Source organism: Cucurbita pepo, chromosome 3 (assembly GCF_057944985.1).
Source record: "Cucurbita pepo subsp. pepo isolate OVF chromosome 3, ASM5794498v1, whole genome shotgun sequence".
In the NCBI taxonomy this organism is placed as follows: Eukaryota; Viridiplantae; Streptophyta; class Magnoliopsida; order Cucurbitales; family Cucurbitaceae; genus Cucurbita; species Cucurbita pepo.
This window is the reverse complement of record NC_141800.1, coordinates 13,157,888-13,185,607: the sequence shown is the minus strand read 5'-3', so window position 1 is coordinate 13,185,607 and position 27,720 is coordinate 13,157,888. Positions and strand designations below refer to the sequence as shown.

Genomic DNA, 27,720 nt, shown 5'->3' with positions numbered 1-27,720 from the left:
ATTTTAGGTCCTAAAAACTTAACTCACATGCGTCGCTCCATACAAATGAAGCACCCTTCTTCATTAACTGTGTGAGTGGCGAGACTATTCTAGTAAAGTCTTGTACAAATCACCACTAATATCCTGCTAACCCTAGAAAACTAGACTTCAGTAACTGTGGTTAAGCGATCCCACTTAGTGACCACTTCAATTTTAGTGGGGTTTACTGAAATTCCATCTTTTGACACCATGTGTCCTAAAAACGAGACTTGTCGTAACTAAAATTTGCACTTGAAAATTTTAACGTACAACTTGGTTTCTCTCCAAATGGTTAGAACCAATTGAAGATGATGTTGGTGTTCTTGATCCATCTTTGAGTACACTAAGATGTCGTCTATAAACACGATGAAAAACGTGTCGACAAACCTTTGATCGTCCCTTCATAGTAATAATTCATAATATACATAATTCACATCAAGTCATAGTAAATCAATTTGATCACTAGATCCATTTGTGTTTAGTTATTTATTTGATCTGTACTTAGATTGAATTTTATTATAATATAATTAATTCAATGATATTTAAATAAATAAATGTTATGAAAAAGTTATTAAAATAATTATAATTATAATAATTATTGTAACCCCTAACATTGGCAAAGATTGATCTGATGACTAGAGATCTATTTGGAAGATATTTAGTAAGGATAGGATAGATATTTGGTAGTTGTTGATCCAGTGTGCGATGGATGTTGAGCGATTGTTGATTGAGTGTGCGTTGTTGAGCGATCTCCTAACAATTGGTATCAAAGCTAACAACTGATATCTATCCTAAACCCATATCTCCATCGATTTGCAAGCTGGAACGTTTGGGCATTAGTTTAATTTAGTGTATGTGGTAATAATTATATGATGCAGAGTTGATAATGAATAGATGAAGAAGATTGGAAGGACGTGCCAACAAAAGCGGTGAACTCTAATTTTACAAAACTCATACCGAATTCCTGTATTACATATTAATCAACAACCTGACTTCAAACAAAATATAAAGCGCTCGCGGCGGGCGAGCGAGAGAGAGACAGAGAGGGAGAGGGAGGGAGAGGGAGGGAGAGAGAGAGAGAGAGAGAGAGAGAGTGAAGAGAGTAAATTTAATCTGTTCATTGTGTAGGTCCTTGAAATTAAACATGATAAGGAAGGCTGGAATTGAGTTGAGATCTGGATCCAAGCTGTCAGCGACGGCGCCGGTGGCTATCTGTAGAATATAAAGATGGTACGGTATAGTGAAATCAAATCGAAAGCGGATTGTGAAGGTAAATGGATGGATCAAACGGGCATTTGAGAGTTGCGAGATGTGGAAGCGAAGTTGTCTCCGTCGTTATCGCTCAAATCAGCGTCGTTCAGATCTTCAATTTGGGCCACTACCTGATTCAAATCCAGCCTTCTCTCCACGTCTTCCTCGCAGCAACTCAACGCAATCTTCAGCATCTTCAGCAGCTCGCCTTTGTTGCTCTCCCTAGCTCGCCCTAGCTCTGCATCGAACACTAGCGACGTTTTCTTTTCCTTGATCATGTTGTTTACCCAAGTGGCTAGGTCTGATTTCGTGTCGTGATTTCGTGTCAGGTAGTTCTCTGGGAACCTACCTGTTAGCATTTCCAGTATCAGAATTCCGAAGCTCCATACGTCAGTTTTCTTGCTTATACGGCCGAGATGAGCGTATTCGGGTGATTTGTAAGCCATCATTAATGTCTGTCCATGCTCTACATTAGCCACAGGGATTAGCCCGTAATCCGTAAGCAGAGGCTCTAACGACTCGTCTAGCAGCACATTTGATGATTTCAGATGTCCGTGTGGTGCTACTATGCTTGGCAGCGATGTGTAGAGGTACGACATTCCTCTTGCTATTCCTCTGATTATCTTCAATCTTGTAGCCCAATCAATCCCTGGCTCCTCCAGGTTGTGGTTGCCGTGCAGATGGCTCGCCAAACTCCCTTCATCTACAAAATCCGAAATCAAGAGCTTCTCTTCTTTTCTGTAGTAATAAGCAACCAAGGGGAGTAGATTTGGATGCGTCAACCGGCCGAGGCGTCTCATGTGTTCATGAAACTCTTCTCTCCCTACGTTGTTCATATGCTTGTATCGCTTAACAACCACGGCGTTACAGAGTATTGTTGCTTTGTAGGAAGAGCCGAATGAGCCACTGCCCAGGATTTCGGCGGATGCTCTGAGGAGGTCTTGTAAGTCGAATTTCTCCCTGTCGTCTCTCACAAATAATAGCTTCCCATGTTCTGCGCCTCTTTTAGCCTGCGCTACGGACGACTCCGTCGATCTGTATCCATCGCCAACCACCGCCGTGGTTGGCTTAGAACTCATGTATTTGTTCTGATCCTCTTCTATAACGCCGGGATTCCCCTTCCCTAATTGCAAGGCGGGCTGCCTCCTTAAATTCATTATGATGAAAATTGCAGCTATTACTGCTAATGTTACCCCCAAAATTATGACTATCACTGCGATTTTGAGTAGCCCTGCTGATGAAATTAGGGCTCTCTCGCATTCTGGAAATGGATCCCCACACAGATTACGGTTACCTGTAATGCAATACCATTCATTACAAAAGACATATACGAAGAGGTGTAATTAGTTTGATCATTCTTTAGCCTCCCCTGAGCTCTCGAACAGCCTCCTCTCAATCTCAATCGAGGCTCGACTCCTTCTCTAGAGTCCTTAAACAAAGTACACTCTTTGTTCGACAACTTTTTTTTTTTTTTTTTTGAGGATTCTATTGACATGACTAAGTTAAGGGCATGAGAGGTTGAATTAGAGCGGTTACCTGCAAAGGAGGAAGGATCCATGTGGCTTAAGCTACGAGGAATTGGGCCTTCCAATTCATTGTTGGAAACATTAAGTTTCTTCAAAGAAGGCATTTCAAGACGGGGGACTTGGCCTCTGAATTTGTTTCCATCAAGTCTCAATTCCATAAGCCTAGACAGGGAAGCGAGAGATGAGGGAATTTGGCCGTTGAATTCATTATTGGTCAAAAACACTTTCTTCAAAAATTTCATACCCGTGAAGGCATCGTCCGGGATTGCACCCGAAAAATGGTTATAGGAAAGATAAACAGAGCGTAGATTGCGTAGTTTGCCAATAACAGAAGGCCAAGGCCCAACCAAGGTATTGTTCATGAAGCTCAGGGTGCGCATACGAGACAGAGAAACCAAGGGATCCACATTAACCTCCCCCTTAAGCCCCATATTCTCAAGCCGCAGCCCTCTAACATGGCCATTCAAACACAGCACGCCCGCCCAATTGGGCTTGTTGTTGTTGCAAGGAGGGACCTTGGGGTTCCAATCTCTAAGAGCCCTGGCCGAGGTCAAAGAGCGCTTGAATTCAAGCAGAGTTTCGGTGTCGGATGGGGCAGACAAGACGAGCACTAACGACGAGGACGAGAGGTAGAGGAAGAGGTAGAGGAAGAGGAAGAGGGAAGAAGCGGCGCTGATAGTTGGGGCCGGTGCGCGCATAAGCCCCGCCACGCGCACGCCCGTTGGCATTGGCCTTCAAGACTCTAAACCACCAATGTGGGTCACAATGAGCATATACACTCAACTACACCTTGGTGGAGAAGGCATGGGAAGCTAGGAAGAACCTTAAATGTGGAGAGTCCCTCTCTTTTAATTTTTGGAAGTTTAATTAACTGACTTTGCATGCGAGCTTGGAGGAAGGATATGGAAAAGATTGGCTTTCAAACAAAAGAAGGTTGGAGGGAATTGAAAGGGTTGGCTTAAATTCTACCCCCTCCTCCCTTCCACAACCTCTTCCCATGGGGAGATATCCAAGGCCAGCCTTTAAATTTTTTAGGATCTACCCAATTTCTGTTGCCTCTTACTATTATTCTATTTTCTTTCCCTTTTTTTTCCTATCAATATTAGTATTTATCTATGTATTAATTGGTGGTCAAATTTTCTCCAAAACAAACATGTTTGTACTTAACTAACCATACTTGGTTTGGTTTTGGTTTAGTTAATTTATTTATTATGCCATGAATATGTATGTCTCCTAAGGAATTTGAACTCTCATTTTTAATGTGGGATCTCGGGCATGTTGTATGTCATATGAACAAAGGTTACTTCTCCCATATGTCGTGTACATATGTGTACACCTCAATATTATTCACGTTTCTTTTTGTTTGTTTGTTAGCTTTTGGCAACGTGAGCGTGCACTAGCTCATAGTTAAGCCTAGGGGTACGTTAACAACCCACCTAATGGGTTTATATGTGTTTGCATGAACTGTGTCTAAATAAGTACTATGCATCATATCATATCATAGTCATAACGTTTCATAAACGATTCAAAAATATCAACTATATGACACGTGCAAAACCACGAGGCACATGTCAACACACAACATTAAATATAATCATGCCGATAGTAAGACGACTTACTTGATTAGCTTAGACTGGTGTCATCAATTTGTCCTTAGTGAAAGTTTAATTTTGTCCTTTATATCCACCCATGACATCAATTTCAAATTTAATTCTCTCTATTTTACAATGCATCATCTAGTCGACTTGACTCTAGCATCCTAGTCCTAGCTTTGTGTAGATATTATATCATGCATACATAAAAGCTCAATGAGGAGATAACATCCATCAATCGCTCGGAGCACAGACTGAAATATCTCATCCTCCATACTCGCACAATGAAAAGTATTAAAATCGACATGCATTGTAATTCTCATCCTAGAGATATTTTAGTAATTTTTTCTATAACATACATTGCATTCTCATCCTAGGGACATTTCAGTACTTGTTTATTATATATTCCTAGGGACATTCCAGTAATTGTTTATTACTTCCAAAGTAAGTGAGCTTAGTATTGGAATGCCTTCGAGCTAGGTTGAACGAATTGTATGGAGTATAATTAATACATACTATGTCGCTTATCTACGTGTTATTTCTTATATTATGATATGCTTATGAACTTTTCATGATGCATGTACTTCCAATGTATTGACCCATCACCCATGTATGTTATGACACTATATTCACATTAATCCCTGTGAGACACTTAGATGAATCATGTATGATAAGTATAAATGATATACCATGCATATACATATGTCTCATAGGAAAATTATGTCATGAAAAGTATAGAAGTATGACGTGCACCATAATCATGTATCATGATTTAAAATGGGGGACCTCAGACATATTATATGTCACGAGCACGACTTATTTTCTAGTATGTTTTGTATGGACGCGGATACCATGATATGACACACGCTTATTTCTTTCCTTTGATTTTCAATAGTATGAGTGTGTGTGCTAGCTCATAGACAGGCCTAGATGGTACATATACGAGCTCGGTTAGTGAGTTCATGCATGCATACGTAAACTGTGTGTACAGAAGTATCACTCATCCCACCCTACCCAAAAGAAAAAAACAAAAAAAGTAAAATCCAAGATATAATCACGAAAAATGGGTTCCATATGTAAATTACATTTCTTGACCCAACCATAAAGTCACTTACTGGGTATTCTTAAATACTCGATATGTATTTAACATTTTTCAGATAAGATCAATGGCCCGATGTACTGATGTAGGATAAAAACATTATAGTAACGGCATAATTCTTGGAGGAAAGAAAATGGCAACAAAATTAAAAAACCACCAACAATTAATGTAAAAAAAACATAAAGAAAAGAAAAGAAAAAAAAAAAAACGACAGAAAATTACATTCCAACCACATAAGTAAATGCAAATGTCAGAAAGCACCAAGCGCACGTGTGGCTTAGATTTTATGACAGTCTTTTAGCGAATAAAATTGACAGTACGTACGAATTGTCTTTTCCTTTTTTCCTTTAATTAATGATGGGGTCATGGTGTTCTAACCACATGTTTTTGGTCGGACGACATATCACTCTCAACACTAAATTCACCCAAAGGTTCCTAAAATACATCACCAATGTGTTAGGTGGTGAATAAGGAGTAAATGTCGATGTCGATGTATTTAATTAAATTCTCGAGTATTTATCACTAAGATTGGGGACTTGTCCCATTGGAGCTACCCAAGGGACTTGTCTTACCATCGTTTTTTTTTTTCTTTTTTTGTCATAATTTGTAAAACAAGTAATTTGAGTATCTAAATTCGACCATTTGCTTATTGCGAATGTGCTACAAGATTGCAAAAAATGTAAAAAAAAAAAAAAAAAAAAAAAAAGAAGTAAAATTTATATAAGGCAGCGTGTTGAGTGCATTACGTGTTGAATATATTAAGGAGGGACATGTCGTGTACTTATTTATAATTTTTGATAAACCCATGATCTGTAAATGATTTTTGTATTTAAAATTATACCGATTGTTTTAATGTACTTATATTGGTGTATGTTTGTTCTTTGTTTTGACAGAGAAATAATTTACATAATGTTTATCTTCGTGTCTGCATAGTGATCCACTTTTCGAGGTATGAGAAGATGGGTCGTTAGATGCATCCTTTCCAGGCAAGAAGTGTATAGAATTGGTAAGTCCGTCAATGATCATCTATATCATAGTATATTCATTCAGAATTCTTTGTAGACCCACGTTGAAATACATGGTTATATTTTCCTATTTCAACTATGGAATTCTCAGCGGTTGTGACAACCCTATCGTCCTTGGTTCGTCATAATCTATAAAACATTTGTTACATGATTCTCACTTGTTGATCCATCCGTAATTTTCTAACATATTGCAATAACTCGTATCCCTTCTACCGTTGTAAAATGTCATCATTATACTCCTTAAAATTAATGTACTTCTTAGTACCAACGAGATCTTAACCACTATGGGATCTGGGATCTGGGATCTACTTCCTAAGCAACAATAGCCTAGTGTAAGTTCAACGATTAGTGGGGCATATACTCTCATATTGTTTTGGTAAGCATAAGATAGAACTCTAACTTTCTCGTATTATCTTAATTTACGGAGTAGAACACCAACTTATTCATATTATCTTAATACTCAATCTAGTCATTTATTTAGGACATCATTAGGTTTTACATATGACGACCCAATTTTTCATGTTGAGTCGTGACGAACTTGTAAAAACATAAATAAAAAAGGACGGTACAATTTTTCGCGTTTTAAAAAAATATTAATACATTATAATTACAAATATAAATTAAAGTTGGAATACATTGAGCAGAGTAAATAAAACAACTTAAAATATTAAAATAGTTAAAATACGGTGTAGCTTTGTATGGAACCTTCTCTAGATCCCCGTCTATCTTCGAAAAACTCCTTGTCATATGAAAAATATGAGAAACTTGAATGGGTACAAAGATTTAGTAAGTAGCCTACTTGAAGGTTGTCCTTAGGCTGTGCGAGGATACCCCACTCTTTCTTATCATGTTCTTGTTCTTGACCTAGAGACCTTAGGCCCTTAGATTCTATTTTTGAATTCAGATTTCATCATGATCGAGCCTATGAATCTTGATCTTGAGTTTTCAGTTCTTAACCTTGAACCATGTTCTAGTTTTTGTTATTTAGTGCTCTCCTGGGTCTTCATGACCTTGGAGATTTATGTTAGAATGTGGAACAAGATTTAGATTCTAGATTTGGCCCACGTATCCCAACATCTGTTTAGATCAGGATCTGGATTTAGTCACTTCTAGATTTGGCCCATGGTATCCCAACATCCCTTTAGATCAGGATCTCGATTTGGTTTGTGACTACTAGATCATGGCAATCCACACGTCCCTATTAGATCAGGATCTTAGGTTGTTTAGAGTGGCACCTAGTACTCTCCAAATTTGGGTAGGCTTAAGACTTAAAATATACATTCTTGAAAGTCCTCCTTCAATACCCTCCTTCTTGGCATAGTTCTTAACCTTAGATTAGTATTTTAAATTCATGAGGTTTTAGGTTATGACTCTATGGATTCTTCTTAAAACTTAAAAGACACGAGGTTCTTAAGTCTTAACCTTTACTTCTCGGGCTTCCTGGATTCTCATGAGGATATTCTTATTTCATTTCTAGGGTAAACACTCTTATCAGTATCATGACTGTGAAGACTTAAAAAAGGGGATATGAACCAAAGCATCTCAATCTTGCAATATGAACTTCAAAGACGATGGGTTTCATTTATTCTTAGATGATTATAAATTTTGGACAAATGATAGTCTAGAAATATGGTGTTTGTTTAATGTATTTTCAAGACTTTTTATTTACTTTGAGTTACATTTACATAGTGGATAATTATGATAATAAATTATGAAAGTTACAACTCTTGAAATACCTCAGATACAGTTAAGGGTTTTCATTTTTCATTTTGAGGTTATATAAAACTTTGTATATTGTCTTTGTAAGTTTGGTTTGAAATGGTACAAAATAGAGCATTTGTACTTCCTTTTAGTCAATAGTTAAGTTTTTTTGCAATTCTATTTAGTTAAGGTTGCATGTTTAGAATCATTTAAGCTTAACATGATCAATCTTGCTTATGCAGTAATTCAAATTTCAGTCAAGTGTTCTTGCGTTGTGATATTGGATCAAAAAAGTAATTCGAATCTAACTTTCCCTTGGAGTGATTCCTTATCGTTTTGAGGTTCTTGGATATTTAGATCTAAAAGTCTTATTCTTCAATAAGATTGTTAGATCAAATTTCCAGGAGTTGCCATCATTGGGAATGAAATCAAATTGATTGTGAGGTTTTTGCATTTGTGAACTAAGGGTTTGCATATCTAGGCACTTATGTGGGCTCTTAGATTCAAATGGTTAGAGTTTTCATATCAAAAGGTCACATGATTGGTGTACAACATGAACATGGCATCTTGCAAGAAACGTAATGCAACGTCCCCCTAACATGGTGCAGAGTGTCACAATCTCATTTTCGAGGCAACAGACTTGGTGATTGTTGGACGTTTGTTCTAATCCAACGAACAAGTCAGTCGTGTGAAAATCAGACTTTGCGATCAATTTTGACGTATGGTCGAGTCTTGAGCCTTGTTTTGAGGGAATATGGGCTAAATATATACAATATATTTAACCACATTTCTGTTTTATTTACTAATTAAACAAAAAGAGAGAATCAGAGATGTTTAAATAAAATTTAAATATTTTAATCAATGTGTCGAAATTGATTGGGATTCACATTTGAATTAATTTTAAATATTAATTAAATTATTTAATTAATAGTTTAATATTACTTTAATTTGAAATTAATTATTTAAATTAATTGTTGAATTAAAATGGAGAAAGTCAAAATGTTGACTCCACTCAAATGGAAAAATCCAGAGTTATGAAATTTTAAGTGTCAAAATTTGGTTAACTCAAACTTGGATGCTTGCCACATAATTCCAGTGTAATTTTGAGTGCCAAAATTTGATAATCTCAATTTTACATCAACATACAAATATGACTCTATAAATAAAGTAATTAAAGTACATGAAAAACTTTCTTGAAAAAAGCTTGAGAAAGTCCCTCACAAATTCTCTCTTCACATGTACTAAATCCCTTCCAAGTTTAGTCACTCACTGGATTCCACAATCCCATTCTAAGGTCGGAGAATAATAGGGAAGACACTAGTGGTGGTTCGAAATCGGTTCGTGAGGAAAAAGAGATTTGAACTACAAAAGGTTAGTACTCAAACTTCTTGAGTTTTCATACTTATGAACATGCTAGTTAATTTACTATAATTGATGTTCTAAGAGTGCTTAAGATCCAAATTGCTTCTGCACGTGTTATAGTAACACCATCACTATGGCCATGATGGCCATGATGCTCTAAACTTGGTTTCTACACTATTGTATAATGGTTTTCTCCCTCAGTTTCTTCAGGAAGCTAAAAGATCATGCTGCAACGAAGAGTTAGGGACTAAGAAATCGCCTTATCGTGAACTGTAGCCAAAGTTATAAGTTGTGAAAGTTTGTCAAAAAATATTATCCTCGTTGGAGTTCAAACCTAGAAATCTTTTATTGGGCAACCGATTCTAGAGCATTTCAGAGTTCGATTTCTTCATGAGATCTCTCCCTTGTCTTCCTCTCAAGCCCAAGAATTCATTTTAGATGGATGAATTCTCACGTATGCCCCTAATTTCTCGATTCTTTCTCTCAATTTCTTACCCAAATTTTTGCAAAATCTGAAGCTTATTGAGCAACTCAATAGGGAGCTCCTCAACTCCCGAATTCTTCATGAAATCTTCTCCTCTTGATGCTACGAAGCTAAAGAATTTGTTAATTTTGCCCAGAACTTCTTATTTATAGCTTAAGCTTGCACCACGTTTGAATCATTTCAAAATTGTGTCTATTTTGTGCTTAAAATTTTTGGAATGTACATCAGAAATATCTATTACGATAAGGGGTTCACAAACTTTATCCTTGAATTATAGCAGTTGGATTTAAGCGAGCTTAGTCCTCTTGATCATTTTCAAATTTCAACTCAATCCAACGGCTGGATGAAGAGATACTCTCGATTTTCTGGAACTAGTTGAATATGGTACAAATTTTTAATAATACGGATAAATCTGTAAATATGTTGAACTTCGGTGTTACTTCGATAATTTCTTATTATTATTATTATTATTTTTTACCATTCTTCTAAAGTATGAAATTCATAGTTTCTTACAAATGACGTTCAATTTTTACTTTCTAAACCTTATCCAAAGGTCTTTAGTCCTTATAAAAACTTGTTCGGACATTGGAATCACTTAATTATGCTCCTTATCTTTACTTGGGTCCCTTAATCTTTTTCTAGGGTCCTTTAAGCTTTACTTACGCAGCTTAAACCTCTCAAGTTACCTTAACTTGACTTGGGATACTACGTTGCTAACTTTCACATATACACATGAACATCTACCCTTCTTGAAGCCTTTGTTGAAGTGAAAGTCATAGGCATGTGAATCAAATTGAAGATTTAGAATGTAACTCATTGTATAGAGCCATCAAACTCGAACAAAATGATCATGAAAGGATTTTAAACTAAATGAAAGTATTATGTGGGAAGTAGACGTAGAGGGTGTTTGTATCAAATGTGAGAAGTCAAGATCTGTGTAAATTCTAGGAAGTCGTCCAAATTTGCACATATAGTAATTTAACTATGACAATCTAACATAACAAACAATTCATAACATAGTTTACTATAATTAATTTTAAAGACAAATAAAAACGATTTAGAGAGTATGACACTCTAATTTTATAGTCGTTCCACCAAATTTGAGCTACTCTGTTACCCATCTCTTAAAAATTTGAATAAAGTTTTTTTTTTTTTTTTTTTTTTTTTTTTTTTTTTTCACGAAATTGAGGCCAACTTCTAAATCACTCTTTTTATGAACTCAAGAGCAAGCTCGTTCCTTTCTACAAATTAGAATCAAATTATTAAGAATTTTAAAACTTTTAGAGGACATTTGGGTTAATGTTTTGTTTATGATTCTTGGAGAAAAAAAAAAAAGTATGGAAATCAAATAATTGTGTTGAGTGTTTAGCACGAGACATGCTCTCAGAATTTCATATATATATATTTTTTTTTTTTTTTTTTTTTTTTGTGGAGTTAACCTGACCACCTTAAAATAGGGTTACATCCTAACTATACTCTACATACCCAACTTAATACGAAATAAGGTGTCTTGATCATATCACAAAGACTTTATGGTAGAGATAATAATGTACCATACCTGTTTAAATTTAGAGAAGTTTCACTGTATCTTTCAATTTTAGAGTATTATTTTAAATTTTTTAAGTTATAATGAGTGAGGGGTCATTATGATATTTATAGACATAGAGCTATAATTTTTTAATTGACAATAGGTTATTTTAAATTTATTTTCAAGACTATAAATCGTCATTCATTTTGTTGATTTAGTACTGCGATTTTGGATATTAAAATAAAAGTGGCATATTATTATTATTATTATTATTTTTTTAAGTCATGAGATTGTTGCTTTGAGTTTCTTGTATTTAGATTTATATGATATAATCATTAATCTTGATTAAGTTATCCTGTGGAGTGATTCGAATCACGAGATTAGAAACGAGTTTTTTTTTATTCTTGATCTCGATCATTAATGTAATCTATTAAAAAAAACTTTATATTAGGTTGATTTTTATCATTTTTGGGATTATTCGATAATTTAAATCTAAAAATCCTTTTATTCAACATTGTTAAATCAAATCCAAAGAATTTCATAAAAACTACCCTTAAAAAAATTAAGAATATTTAATATTTGTAATCGATGTTAATGATTGTTCAATGTTTGATATTTAAACTTTATGAAATATTAATTATTAATATAATATATATGGTGGATAAATAAGAATTTTTTAAATAATTATTAAAAAAAAAACCACTCGACAACTTGACAACTCAACCCAACCCAAAAATATATAGTTAGGTTGTGATTTTATTCGAGTTATACTAAAATGATAAAGGGCTCAATTTAATATTTAATATTTAATATATTAAATATAAAGAAGAGTATTTAATTTAAAGAGTCAAATACATATTCAATATATTAAAAAAGACTTCTATTTATATTTAATATATTAAATAAAAAGAAGAAAAATAGTATTAAACAATATTAATGTATTATATATAAAAAATATATTTTATTGTAACATTAAATATGAATCTAATTAATGTATATTATACCTTAAATAAAAAAAAAATATTTGACTCATTTGTTAAATATATTTTGAGATATTTTATGGTATTTTTAAATATGTTTCAATAAAATATCTTAATATATTGAATATATTATTTGATAATTTTTTTTCCATAAATTTCTCCTTTTTTTTTTGTTTAATCTTTAATTTTATTTTTAAATATAAATAAAATTAATGTCAATTATTATATTTGGTAGCGTGAATGGTTTATTCCCATACCATTACTAATACGCTTAAATTTAATAAAAAGACGTGAGTCTTTCTAAAACGATTATTAGAATATTTTATAAAATGAAATTCAAATTTATTCAATTTAATTGGCAAAAAAAAAAAAAATAAAATAAATAAAATACAAAAGATATATAAGGTAGAGCCCACAGAGAAAATAATGCAGGAGAAGTGGGGCCCACACTCATTTCATTTTAGATAAAGGAGATACCATGAATCTTAAAAGAGACGCGATGTACTAGATAGTATCTCACTCTCTTTTGTCGTCAAGCAACTTTGCAAAATTTCAATTTCGACTTGTTTAATCCCCACGCTCCGCCGCCTCCACCTTCCACGCGCCACCACCTCCATTTTTTTTTTTTTTTTTGTCCTCTTACTTTCCAACTCCCTTGGCTCCACTGTTCCTCTTTTTTTGGATTAGTGGAGAGCGAATTCCAACTCCTCTCTCTCTCTCCTCTCTCTTTCTATGATTCTTTTGAGCCAAAGCTTAAGATCTGAGTTAGGTTTTAGGTTTTGGATCGGAATTTTGAGGGAGTAGGGCTGTTGGGGGCCTTTATGATTCCGAGGCCTCTGATGAGAAGAAAAGCAAAATGGGGGGAGTCACTTCTTCTATTGCCGCTAAATTCGCTTTCTTCCCGCCTAATCCCCCCTCTTACACTGTAATCGCCGACGAATTCCGTGATGGCCGCTTATACATTCCCGAGATTCCCAGACGTGACGATGTTGATGTTCTTCGTCTTCGAACTCGTCGAGGGAATAATATTGTGGCTGTTCATGTTAAACACCCTAAACCCTCTGCTACTCTGCTCTATTCCCATGGGAATGCTGCTGATTTGGGCCAGATGTTCGAGCTTTTTGTCGAATTGAGCGCTCGGCTTCGTGTTAATCTTATGGGGTAATTTTTCCTGTTCTTGTTCTTTTTATGGTTGTTTGTTGAAACTAGCTGCAGCCAAGGCATTTTCCCCCTTGTTTAATTCTGTTTGTTCTACAAATCTCTTGTAGCATTATTAAAACTGCATCTACTTGCTGAATTTGTTCATGATCCTTTACTTTGTATCTAATGCAGGTATGATTATTCTGGCTATGGACAATCAACTGGAAAGGTAGGATGTCTTTGTCTCTGTCTTTGTCTTTCTACTTTGTAAATTTGTGAGTATTGCCTGTCTAAATGTTCAATTATTTTGGATGTTTCTTCCCAAAAATGTAGCTGGAAAAGAATTGATGCCATCATATAGTTGTGTTTCAAACTTTATGGATATGCATTTTTCAAGTTTTGGTGCCGGCTTAAATTGGGGTATATGCATTTTTGTGCTTTGAGGACATACTAGCCTACTTCTCATAATCTGAAATGATCAAGAGGACGTTGTTTCTCTTTGAAGTCCAGATATTTTAGTATCATTCATATTTTTTTTATTCTTTTCGTTATTAGGGAAAATTACCCTTTTCGTTCACTCGGTTTCATTAATATGTACGTTAGGGTAGGGGCATGAGTTTTCAAAATGTGCACCCCGTGGTTAGAGAAATAGGATTAGGCCTCTTAGCTAACAATTTTTTTTTGAGTTTAACAATTTTGAGGGTCGAACCATCGATCTTTAGGATGTTAATTCTATTTGTCTACTGAGTTATGCTCAAATTGACTCTTAACAAATCTCTTATACTCTAAATGGAAAGTTACCCGATTTACAATTAGTTGACATGACAAGCTAACTTGTTACAAAAATGATGACCTGGCTGTTAGGACGGCAAAACAACACTCACTTTCGATTCAAGTGAATACAAACAATAAGAGAGAGAAAATGAAAGGATGAATATTGGCTAGAGGTTTATATTGATGACTTCAAATATGTACATACCCAGATATAGGGATATAGCTATCTACATTATATAACTACCTATCATATATAACTTTACCCCTTTTAGTATACATAGTCATTTATGGTTTAGACCATTTACAATATATGTCATTTGCACTATATAGCTTTACTAGATATAACCATGGAGTAAACTATTAATAAGCAACAAACTCCATACCCTAACAATTCTCACACTTGCAAACTGGTCCAATCAACCAAGAATTTCATTCTCAAACGATCATCAATATCTTCACTACACCATACCAATTAAGACTTTGCACAACCTCAGTTTTCCAACATCAACACATCTGGTCAATATGTCTGTTGGATTCTTTGCACCCTCTATCTTCTCTAAACACATATCACCTTCTTCCACTAACCTGCGAGTGAAATGATATCGTCTTCTAATGTATTTTGTTTTTGAATGATAGACTAAGTTTTTCACCAATGGTATGACACTCTGACTAACTGTATAAAAAATCTTCTCACGTGCTTCTTGCCTAATTCTTAGATATTCTGTTATCCATATCATCTCCTTTTTAGTTTCAATTATTGCCATGTACTTAGCCTCAGTAGATGAAAGAGCAACACAATTATGAAGCTTAGACATTCAACTCATCTCATCATCTATGACTTCCTCCCACTTGGTTGGATCCTCAAATTGTAGGGTCTCATCAAAGGACTCTGGTTCCCCTTCATCGGTCAGCATCAGATAGTGTAATGAAGGTGAATACTTATTTGGTACTTTGATGGTTTTGGATGATCTTCTCACTCAGGTGTCACTTGCTGCACCTTTGGTTCCTTAGCAACAGTCTCAGAAGTTTCTTGAGTATCTGCTACATCACTAGATGAATTTTTCCGCAACTCAACATCTACTTCCACTCGCTTCGTTGTCCTAGAACCTTTCTTCTTTTGTCCTTGTACAAGACATTTTCATCAAAAGTCACGTCACAATGTCTCAAGACTTTTTTGTTCTTGTCATCCTAAAACCTGTACCCGAACATGTCAGAACCATTGTTTATGAAGTAGAAATTCACAGTCTCAGCATCAAACTTGTGTCTCTTCTCTGGATCAATATGAACATTTGTCGTGCATCCAAAAGTTTCCAAGTGAGAGTGCTTGAGTTCTTTTCCTCCAGACCTTTTCTGCCAACTTGAACTCCAAGAGTACTGATGGCTATCAATTGATCAAGTAGACCGATGTATTTACAACATCGACCCAAAATGTCTCTGACAATTCAGAATGAATACTCGTACTCTTTGCCTGCTCATTCAATGTTTTGTTTGTCTTGCCTTACTGGAAACTAATGATTTGAATTTTGCCTTGTCATACTCTCCCCCATTGTCAGACCTCAGACATTTGATCTTCAAACCAATCTGATTTTCAAATTCAGCTTTCCGCTTCTTGAAGGTGGCAAACACATCGTCTGCTGAAATCATCGATGAAGGTGATGTAGAACTTTGATCCATCAAGTGATAGAACTGGAGATGGTCCCCATCGTCTGCATGGACTATTCCCAACTGCACTTTCTTCAATTCTCTGGCAACTCCCAACTGCACTTTCTTCAATTCTCTGACAGCTTTTGTGAAGATAAATTGTTTCTGTTAGTCCATAGCGTAGCTCTCACAAAGACCCATATCAACAGATTTCAAGCCTTCTAAGACTCCTTTCGTAGTGAGCATTTTCATTCCTTTGACGCTCATATGTTCAAGTCTATTATGCCATAGACTTGAATTGGAAGCACTCTCAGCAATAGTAGTCATGTTTATACACCCTGTAGTGGTGTATAAGGTTCTAGATTTTGTGTCACGTGCTATCACCATAGCACCCTTCACAATCTTCCACGAACTCTTCCCAAATTCAACTGCGTAACCTGTGCTATCCAACTGACCAATAAAGATCCGTTTTTTTTAAGACTAGGAATATATATGACATTCTTTAATGTCCACTGATTTCCCGTGGGAGTTTTTATGCAAACATCTCCCTTTCTTTCCTTCAATCTCCAAGATTTTGTTGTTTGCAAGATATGCCCTCTCAAAATTTTTCAGATTTGAAATTCTGAAACAATTTCTTAGTTGGAGACCAATGAAAAGATGCACATGAATCCAAAGTTCAAGATTCAATCGAACTACCCACACCGAGGATAAGAGCATCCTCAATGTCTTCCGCTCAATTTATAGAATCATTATTTTCCAATTTGTGATTCTGCTTCCTAGTCTTGTACAATCTACCCGAAAGTGAAAATTTTCTCCACTATCCTAACACATTACATTTGGGTTGTTTGAAAAATTTACCCGGTTCTTTGATCTCGATCGGCTTTTATTTGGGTCCTTCAATTTACTTCTTCCCCTTTGGTCAACATTGAGAGCACTACCAAATGAATCCCCAGTTTCTCATTTGTGAATACTTTTGCTGAGAACTACATCTTGGATTTCATCGAACCTCAGTTTCTCAGATTCTCGAGAACTGTTGATTGCAACAACAACAGTATCCCAAGACTCATGTAAAGATGACATCATAATCAATGTTTTAATTTCATCTTCAAAATTAATTTTCACCGAACTCAGTTGATTTATGAATTCATTTATACGATCAGCAAGAAATCCACCTCCAAACATTTGTAAATTGAACAATCTATGCATTAAATACACCTTGTTCATAGTCGATGGATTTTCGTACATATTCGTCAGTGGCTTCAACAGATCTGATGTTGTCTTCTCCTTTATGATGTTGAATGCCACGATTTTGGACAGTGTCAATCAAATCAACCTTAGGGTCGGCCGATCCTTGAGCTTCCACTGCTCCGTGATCATGGTATCTAGGTTCACCCATGTTAGAGGTTCGTGAAGATATTTCTGGTATAGATAATCTTCAACTGCATCTTCCAGAAACTAAATCGGATCCATTAAACTTCTTCATTCCAATCTTTGAGCTTTCCATCTTCATAGATCGTGGTGAATCTCACCTAGCTCTAATACCAGTTGTTAGGATCGCACGATAACACACTTTCGATCTAGTTGAATAGAAAAAAACAAGAGAGAGAAAATGCAAGAAGGAATATTAGCAGAGGTTTATATTGATGACTTCAAGTATCTAGAGAATACAAAGAATACATAAAGTACATTTTCAAAGAACTGCCTATGAATTATATATACGGTTCAATTTACCATATATAGCTTTACCAAATATAGCTTTTTACCATACATAATTGTTTACTTTATATACCATTTACTTTATATGTCATTTACCCTTGGGTAAGCTATATAGCAATCTCCATAACCCTGACACCCTGACACAAGCAACCAAAGTTCTCTCTCCTCGCTTTTCCCTTTTTCTCACTCCATGGTTGACGGCTTCCCCTCTCTTCAGATTTCCATCGCCTGTGCCTCCCCCTCCCCCTCCCCCTCCCTCTCCTGTCAACAACCCTCCCTTTGTAATAGAAAGCAAACTCCACAAAAGAAGAGGGAAGGAATGTAACAATCGTTGGGAAGAGATCTCAATAGCCACCTTATCTAGATTCTTAACGAACATTCATTTACTTATGGTAAGAAAGTTCTTTGGATGTACTTTATTCTTTTTTTTTTTTTGGTGGGCGACTTGGAAGGAACATAACAATTGTCTCTTTAGTGAAAAGGAAAGTTCTTTAGATAGTTATTTTGAACAAAATTATCTTCCCTATGTTGTCTTGGTGTAAATGCGTATCCTTTTATAGTCTCTCTACTCTTTTGACTAATTGGATATCTCTTTTGTAACTTCTTTGGTTTGAGCTATGTCCTTTTTTAAATTTCATACATCTATGAAGTTTGTTTCTCATAAAAAAAAAAAAAAAAAAATTAAGGAAAAGGAGACAGAAGGAAATGAGGCATCATCGAAGCCCCAAGAAGAAGTTACATAAAAGTTCCCTAGTTGCTAAATATAATAGAAGTAAACTAATTTCAAACCACTGTTCATCTAATGGGATGAATAGCCTAGGAGGTTTTTAAACAGCCTCATAATTAATGAATGATATTGCAACAGAAATTTTAGTTTGTCTAAATAAAATTTTGCTTATGAACTTATAAGCATATCAACTTTAGTTGTAGATATTTTTATATTGTTAGTCGAATAAGAATGTTCGCTATATCGTCAATGTTTGAAATTTATTTAGCTTTGTGAGTTTATATATGCTCTTGTTCTTACCGGTGCAAACCCAGACAATTAGTTTCTTACCTACCTGTTTCCCAAATTATATATTGCTCTGATGTGAAAACATTTTGTTCATAAAATGCAATATTTGTAGCATTGCATCTTAATGATGCTTCTTGTCAGTTATACTATGATATTCAGCCATGTTTACTGCGCAGAGTTGGAAGGAGGGTTGTCTGGAAATAATATAAATTCTAACTTGAAACCTCAAATTACTTTCTGAACCAGCAATGTTCAGCTGTTGGTTGATTGGAATAGTTAAGAGGTCCAATACAGGATCTGCATATTTCAGATTTAAAAAAGAAAAAACTTAAATTTTAAAGCATTATACCTATGTAATATGACTTTGCTTTAGGTTTGATTATTTTATGGGATTGTCATAACTTATCTATAGTTTACTTAGTGGTTATACATAGTAGAGCGCTGCTTATTTATAGCTTGATTATCATGTTAAGTTATGGAGGCTAGCTTAATAATAACTTACACCATTGTTTTACATAGTAGAACTATATATATGTATATATATGACATATAAAGTAGAACCATATATGAATATATATGACATATAAAGTAAATGGTCTCAGCAATGCTAAAAAGCTATATTTGGTTAAGCTATATATGTAGATAGTTATATATAGTAAATATAACAATGTCTATATCTATCAATAAAGCTATATATGGTAGATAGTTATATACATGGTAAATGACTATATCTATCAATAAAACTATAGGGTAGATAGTTATATATATATAATAAATATAGCAATGACTATATCTATCAATAAAGCTATATATAGTAGAGAGTTATATACATAGTAAATGACAATATCCTATCAAGGTAGATAGTTATATATATATATATATATATATATATATATATATATATATATATATAGTAGCTATATCTATACACGTCAGTCAATGCTTTGAAAATGTTGAAAATGTTTATGTATTCTCTATTACCGTACATAATTCAAGTCATATAAGCTAATATTTCTCTTTGCATTTTTCTTTGTGATGATCTAGATCTTGCATTTTATCTCTACTGTTCTTTGTGTTCATCTACATCGAGTGTGTGTTGTTGTACGGTACTAACATATCATTGTCACTTTGATGACGGCTGAGTTTTGCCCCTCATACCATTTTATTCTATTTTCTTTTTGGAACAGCCAACTGAGTGTAACACATATGCAGACATTGATGCGGCATATAAATGCCTCAAGGAGAATTATGGGGTAAACGATGAACAACTAATATTATATGGTCAATCTGTTGGTAGCGGCCCTACTCTTGATCTTGCGTCACGATTATCAAACTTGAGAGGTGTAGTTTTACATAGTCCAATCTTATCTGGACTGAGGGTATTGTACCCTGCCAAACGGACTTATTGGTTCGATATCTACAAGGTACGTTTTGCTACTTTGTTATCACTTGTTTAATTCAGAAGATACCGTCTTACTGTTCTGTTTCCTTGTTCAGAACATCGACAAAATTGGTTTGGTGAACTGTCCAGTTTTAATCATACATGTAAGAATATCTCCCTCTCTCTCTTTCATATACAGCCCATATTCTTGATTGTGCAATGATGTTTTTTTCTTAACACATAATTTGTTAACTATCCAATCTGTTCGTCCCTTCAGATCGACTGCATGGTCTCTAACTTAATGGTTTCAAATAATAGGCAGAACAAATAGACTAGGAGTGTACATCCAACCCAACAACCCAACAACCCAACCACCCGAACTAACCCAACCCGAATTCTCAAGAAGTGTCGGTATTTAGTTGTCTTTAGTTTTATGACAATGTTGAACTATGTTAAAATGTTACAATTTTCCCTTATTGTTGTTGATGAATTTGTTTTTTTGAATGATTATAGATTGATTTGTGTTTGTACTTTTAATATCTTATATCTAAGATTGTAAAGAATAATTATGAATTGTGGATAAATAAATTTTTTTTAAAAAAATAACAACCCGACAACCCAACCCGAACTTTTGGGTTGGGTCAAAAAAATCCCTCAACCCAACCGACCATGTACACCCCTAAAATAGACTACTGACCGAATGTGTTTGATTTACAGGGGACAGCTGATGAAGTTGTTGATTGGTCCCATGGAAAGCAGCTGTGGGAGCTTAGCAAGCAAAAGTATGAACCACTGTGGATAAATGGAGGTGGGCATTGCAATCTTGAGCTATACCCCGAGTTCATTAAACATTTAAAGAAATTTGTACAGTCACTTGGAAAATCAAAAGCATCAACAAATGGATCTGAGAAAGCTAAAGTAGAAACAGACAACCAGAACAAACCATCTGAAACTGGGTCTTCAGATACGTTCAAAATGGTTGCAGATGTTCCCGAAGTTTCCCGAAATAGTTTAGATAGTCGTCTTGAGAAGTCGAAAAAAGCAAACAAGCCTGAGAAATCTCGTATGAGCACTGATCGTGTCGATAGGTTTAGGAAAAGAAAAGGCTTAGTATGGTAATCGATTATATCAGTCCATCACGAAATAAGCCATGCACTAATCTTAACTGTGACCCCTTCTATAATTGTTTGTGATTCCTTCTTGAACTTTTCATTTATATCCCTTTTGTACAAACAGCAACAAGTTTTTGCAGATCAATTATTGGTTAGATGGATTTCCCTCTACACCTTCCCATTCAATTCCCTAACTTTAAGCATTTCATTTGGTGGTTGGATGTTTTGGGAGGTAGGGTCAGTGGCTTTTTCGATGTCAGAATTGCATGCACCACTCGTTATGTTGTAGTCAAAGTGAGTGAATACTTTATATTTTTGAAAGATGGGAGGTGTTGACTGTTTTGGACAATGTGTATTGCCTTGAAAAGATGAAAAAAGAAAGCAAGTTGTCATTGTCTCTGTAATATTAGTTGCTTTTCATAATGCTTCATATTCCTTCTTGCAGTGGAAAGCTGGTAGAATGTGTTGAAATGATAATTAGTCTAAGCTTTTATGAGTTGCAGAAAGTTGTAGCTAATCATAGTTTTGAGGCCCTCATCTCATGTTGTTTAATATATTGAGTTTTCTCAAGGGATAAAATGCCCTTACTTTATGGTTTCTTTTTATGTTATGTGCTTTGGAAAGAGAGGAAAAAGGGGAAAACTTCCTTTCTTTTGTCTTTCAACACTTTAAAAGCAGTAAAATATTACAGCTGCTTTGCTTTTCTTTTCTACTAAGTTTATGATTTAATCCTTGTAATTTAAAAGTTTAGCAATTTAACTTCTAATGCTGTAGAAGTGGGGTGGGGGCGGGGCTGGGCGGGGAGCGAGTTTCAGCCCTTTCCTTGCATCATGCATATGATCTATCTTTCGTTATTCTTGAAGACTTCATCGACTCAAAGAATGGCTTGTTGAGTGAATAAAGATGTTAGATCCCTCATTGGTTGGTGAGGAAAACAAAACATTTCTTAATAAGAGTGTGAAAACCTCTCCGTAATAGACGTGTTTGAGAGAGAAACAAAACATTTCTTATAAGAATGTGGAAACCTCTCTGTAATAGACGTGTTTGAGAGAGAATCAAAGCATTTCTTATAAAGGTGTGAAAACTTGTCCGTAGTAAACGTGTTCGAGAGAGAAAAACTTTTCCATAGTAGACGCACTTGAGAGAAAAACTTTCCATAGTAGACGTATTTGAGAGAAAAACAAAGCATTTCTTATAAGGTGTGGAAACCTCTCCTTAATAGGCGTATTTAAGAAGGAAACAAAACATTTTTTTATAAGGGTATGAAAACCTCTCTCTAATAGACGTGTTTGAGAGGGAAACAAAGCATTTCTTGTAAGGGTATCTCTCCCTAATAGACGTGTTTGAGAGGGAAACAAAGCATTTCTTGTAAGGGTATCTCTCCCTAATAGACGTGTTTGAGAGGGAAACAAAGCATTTCTTGTAAGGGTATCTCTCCCTAATAGACGTGTTCGAGAGGGAAACAAAGCATTTCTTGTAAGGGTTTGAAAACCTCTCTCTAGTATACGTGTTTGAGAGGAAAACAAAGTGTTTCTTATAAGGGTGTGAAATTTTCTCCCTAATAGACACTTTTGAGAAAAAAAACAAAACATTTCTTATAAGGGTGTGGAAACCTCTCCCTAGTAGACGAATTTTAAAATCGTGAGTTTGACAACAATACTCAACGGAACAAAGCAGACAATATCTTCTCGAGGTAAGCTTGAGTGGTTTCATTCCACGATTATGGGAAGTCATGAATTCCATTCCCCAAACATAGTCATTTCCTATTTTTTCAAACCAAAGTTTTCATTTAAATATGATACACAAAGATACAACTAATGCCTCCCCATAAGTTTTACTTACCAATAGCAGCAGCAGCAGCAGCACATAAGCCCTGTGGATTCCAACTCCGTGATATTGAATGCTTTATTTGATGGTATGAATGGCTTCACCAATTACCTCTGGAATGCCAATTTATTCTGCAACATACTACAACACCTCCCCTCATCAATAACCAACTTGATTTACATTAAACTCAAAGAATCACCAAAAGCTATAGCGAGTTAGCAGTTGATGTCGAAGCAACCAATCACGACCCCCTGGCTTCTGTATCAATCGGGTCAAGAAGCGTACCGAACATCCAATCCATCCATATGGAGTAATGCCCATAATTGTATCGGTATCTCGTATGATGAATCGTGTGGTAACCAGCACCCATAACTGGCCATATTTGAGCGTGGATACAATCGTGAATGTTCGTCGTCCATACCACCTCGAAGAATAGTAGCACAACATGTGTTCTAAAATGAGTTGGAATGAGAAATAGAGCAAACAAATGAGGTATTGCTTGCAATATCCCATCAACAGGGTGAAATGCTAAACCTGCCCATTCAAAAACACCATTTATCAGAACATCTTCTAATAAAAAACAGCTATAGAACTCCCTGAAGTTTCTATCAAAATGAAGAACAGCTTACGAACTACATGTTTTCATCGTAAAAATCGATGACAAAACAATACACAAAAGCACGCTAAAAGTCGAGTTCATGCGACAAGCTAAGTCCTAAGGTGTTCATGCTAGGCCAATGTATTTCTCAAATCAGCTTGGATCAGATAAAAGTGTTCTAGGTTGGTTCGTAATAGTTTCATTGAGATTGGTTCGTTCGTATTCTGGTATCTCGCACAAAGTTTTACACATCATACGAAATCGAACAAGAAACACATATGGCATACAATCTATTAGACATGAATATGCAAAAATTGAGAGAAGTAGATTAAGAACTTACCAGCAAAGGGAGAGAGAGTAATTTTCTTATTGTAAATATGATGTTTAGCATGGAGATACTTATAAAGAGGCTTTATATCATGCAGCGCCCTATGCATCCAATAAATACAAAACTCTACAAAGGCAAGATAAGTAACTATATGGAAGGCATAGGCACGCCATCCGACATCGAGTACCCTCGGATAGCATTTCGTCCAATCATGTTCAACCACGTATTCAGAAAACGTCGGAAGGATGCAGTAAAATGGCATGGCCTTGATCGTTACAAACATTTGAAAGAGCATCAATTTATTAGACGGAATAGAATCTGCAAGAAAACAACCATTCAGCCATACACATTCATAACATATAGCTTCGTTTCGTCACGAAAGATATCACGAAAGATATCGTAACTCGAAAAATGAGTTACTTGGATTCTTACATACTCTATGAATAACAAGTTCAATGCTCAACATAGCCACCTACCAACACATCCCCCACTAGTTTCTTGCAATTAGTCACAACCAAAACAATATCTAAATCACAAACATCATATTTTCCATTTGAACAACAAATAAAACATCCTTAGTTTAACTGAGAAGAAGCTCCAAACATAATATATCATCCATTAGCTCTAAATTATTATGAACATATGTTGTTTTTTACAGTTCTTTTTATAACAATCCAGCTAACAAACACAGAAAGAGGAATCATCAGCTTGCACAAATCAAAACAACCCTTTTGGGAAATCTATCTGACAAGAACATGTAGATGATCCAAAAACACTGTGGACTAGTAATCATTTACAATCTAAACCAAAATGAATCAAATATAGCATGCAGTTGAAGATTATAGCTCCAAGAATCTGGAAGTAGTGAGTGAAATTAGTAAAAAGAAACACAAATCCAGATTGTAAAAGGGAGTGAACAAAGAAGTAAGTGAATTAATAGAACCCAAATGAGCAGAATTAGAACTGGTTGATGGAGCAGTTGAGAAATAGACACAAAAGGGGTTAAAAAAACACACAAAAAGGAGTAAAAAGAAAAAGGCAAAGACCTTTAGGAACATAGACATTGCGTTTCCAGTAATAGATGTAGAAGCACCAAAGAAAGCCAGAGAAGAAGTAAATTAATAATCCACCAATGCAGTTTCTAAGCCATGTTTGAACAATATGAGGAAATGGGTCTAAAGTAAAGGCAGGAAAAATGGTTCCCAAAACAATGCGGTTGTAGAAACTAGTCTCCGCCACAAAGAGCTCCAGATACGGCTGTCCGCCGCCCATAGCCGCCGTAATTAGCCACCGGAAAACAGAGAAAAAGCAGTCAAATCAAAAGCAGAGGAAGTTGAAAGAGAAAAAATAGAGAGAGTCTGAGTTGGAATGGAAAAGGTTCGAGAGAATTTATAGCCCAAAAAGGTCCCCTGCTATTGCAGTGATGGGAAATATCACTTTCTCAACACACTGCCTATGGGTAGGACCGGACCCGACCCGACCAAACCAAACCAAACCAAACCCGACCCTCCATTTTCAGATTGGATGTTAATTGTCCCTTCAAAATGGTAATTTGAGGGTTTCCTTTTCTGGGGCTGGAGTTTTGGTGTGGCGCCACACTCTGTGGGCACTGCCAGCCATGGCCTAAGGTATTTGCAATTACTACACCAAATGGGGTTCTGGGATTTTCGGGTTAACTGGAAATTATACATTTTTTGAGTGTTGGTTTTTGTTCTTATCTCAGAGAACGAACAAAAAAAAAAAGGTTGATTTTGTTTTTTTGTTTGTTTGTTTGAATGGATAGATTTGTTTTTGGGGATTTTGAGTCAAACTTGTAAAGAAAACAATTAAAAAAAGACACTTTGAACTTTGAAGTAAGAAGGGATTGGAAGTCCACATGTTCACGTCAAATCCTTGCAGATTTGAATATGACACACACAAATTTAGGGAAAAGAAAAAAAAAAAAAAACAAACAACAGATAAATCCCACGAACTCTGCCATTTTCAGTGATGAGGAACAAAGAAAGAAAGAAATATTGCTAATTTTTTACACTTTTTTTTTTAATTTCTTTATTTTGGTTCTTGAGTTTCTTTTCCTATTTGAAAATTTAAAATATTTATTTTAATTAAATTTAAATAATAACTATTTCATGCCTTTAATTTGATATTTAATTGTTTGACAAATATAGAGTGACTCAGATTTTGATACTCTCAAGTCATACATCTTAGTTGTTGGTGACTCAGTTTTTTATATTCTCAGTCACGCATCGTAGTTGTTGATGCGTAGATTTTCAAGTAATAAAAACATTCAGTTTCATTTTAAAAATATGCATGCATAAACATATTTACCATAAAACAACATTTTTAGGCCATCGATTTGATCACGCCATCATTTTTGGTCCTCCACTATGAAAAATAACTCTGAATGAATATAAGGATACTTAGTAAGTATGTAATGAGTTTTATTCTATTACTTAAGTTGATTTGAAAGGTTCATTACCAAGTCAAAGACTTTTTTCCAGACTAGCTTTTAGGTCGTGCTAGACAATTCGAGACTCTAAGTAAGTTTCCAGATTGGGGCCTAACAAAGCACATAACCAAATAGTCACGTGCTTTCAAGACCCTACACACCACATAACATATTAGTTAGGTGCTCTCGAGGGTCTAATAAACTGAAAGGTTAATTATTGCAGTGCCTTAATAGACTATCAATGTATAACGTACATATGTCTAGGGAAGGTTCACTATTAGAGATAGAGATACATACTTTAATAGTCCCCACATTATACAATTATAATGAAGTAACCCTTCGAAACATTATCAGATAGTAAACGACTAGGTTCATGAGTATGGATTACCTGACAAAACTCCAATCTATCTTCACACAATAATACACGTCACACATGAAATAAAGCATGATCAAAGAGGAATGTAGTATCTTAGAATTAGTTGTAATCACAAAGAGATTGATAATCAATCTACCAAGCATTGTGTGTCCCATGCTGGCTAGTTGCATATTCACGTGCACTCACACACTTTATGTTCAACCTCCAAACCCCTCCACCATGGTCCACTATGCACAACAAATTTAACATTTGAAATGATGAATTTTCTAAAAATTTACCTCTCTTCCGATCAAACTCCGGTGAAGTTTCGTTGAAGGTCCTCTCGATTTCTTTTCTTCAAATTGGCTCCACTCTTCCGATCAAACGAGGTGATTATGAACATGATATGATCCCTCAAAAACTTGAGGAGATGACTCGAAAAATATTCTCACTAAAGAAGAGATATGTTCGTGAGAAAGCTAGACAGAAAAATTGTTCGTTTAGGGGAGAAAGAACAGAATGTGATACCAATTTTAAAGAAGGAAAAAGAGATTTATGCCTAAATATTTAATAATAATTTTAATTATATATTTACAACTAAATATTATTCTTGATATAAAAAAGTCAAGATTATTAGTGTAACTTTGAACCATATGTGATTGACATATGAGAGGATATGTTCAAGTTATAACTTAAAAGGGTTATAGTATATGGATAAAGTTATATGTCTTATCTTGACAACACTATTGATATGAAGTACTTTGTAATTGTTACAAATTATTTGATCCAAATCGTTTATGTAGAGACATGTGAGTGGA

General features: G+C 35.1%; 3 protein-coding genes across 3 annotated transcripts; 1 reads left to right on the top strand and 2 right to left on the bottom strand.

Annotated features, from left to right (window-relative positions):
* Positions 1–933: 933 nt before the first annotated feature.
* On the bottom strand, positions 934–3,733 carry LOC111790388 (pollen receptor-like kinase 4). Its single transcript, XM_023671274.2, has 2 exons — positions 2,806–3,733; positions 934–2,563 (listed from the first exon to the last, which is right to left on the bottom strand). The coding sequence occupies exons 1-2, from the start codon at positions 3,521–3,523 to the stop codon at positions 1,302–1,304; spliced, it is 1,980 nt and encodes a 659-aa protein (XP_023527042.2). The 5' UTR covers positions 3,524–3,733; the 3' UTR covers positions 934–1,301.
* A 9,494-nt stretch (positions 3,734–13,227) lies between these two features.
* Positions 13,228–21,531, top strand: LOC111790363 (uncharacterized). The gene is made up of 5 exons (XM_023671244.2): positions 13,228–13,727; positions 13,899–13,935; positions 20,040–20,276; positions 20,350–20,397; positions 20,951–21,531. The coding sequence occupies exons 1-5, from the start codon at positions 13,423–13,425 to the stop codon at positions 21,350–21,352; spliced, it is 1,029 nt and encodes a 342-aa protein (XP_023527012.2). The 5' UTR covers positions 13,228–13,422; the 3' UTR covers positions 21,353–21,531.
* Positions 21,532–23,030: 1,499 nt separating this feature from the next.
* Positions 23,031–25,478, bottom strand: LOC111790370 (delta(7)-sterol-C5(6)-desaturase). Its single transcript, XM_023671254.2, has 3 exons — positions 25,145–25,478; positions 24,111–24,416; positions 23,031–23,706 (listed from the first exon to the last, which is right to left on the bottom strand). The coding sequence occupies exons 1-3, from the start codon at positions 25,368–25,370 to the stop codon at positions 23,414–23,416; spliced, it is 825 nt and encodes a 274-aa protein (XP_023527022.1). The 5' UTR covers positions 25,371–25,478; the 3' UTR covers positions 23,031–23,413.
* Positions 25,479–27,720: the final 2,242 nt, after the last annotated feature.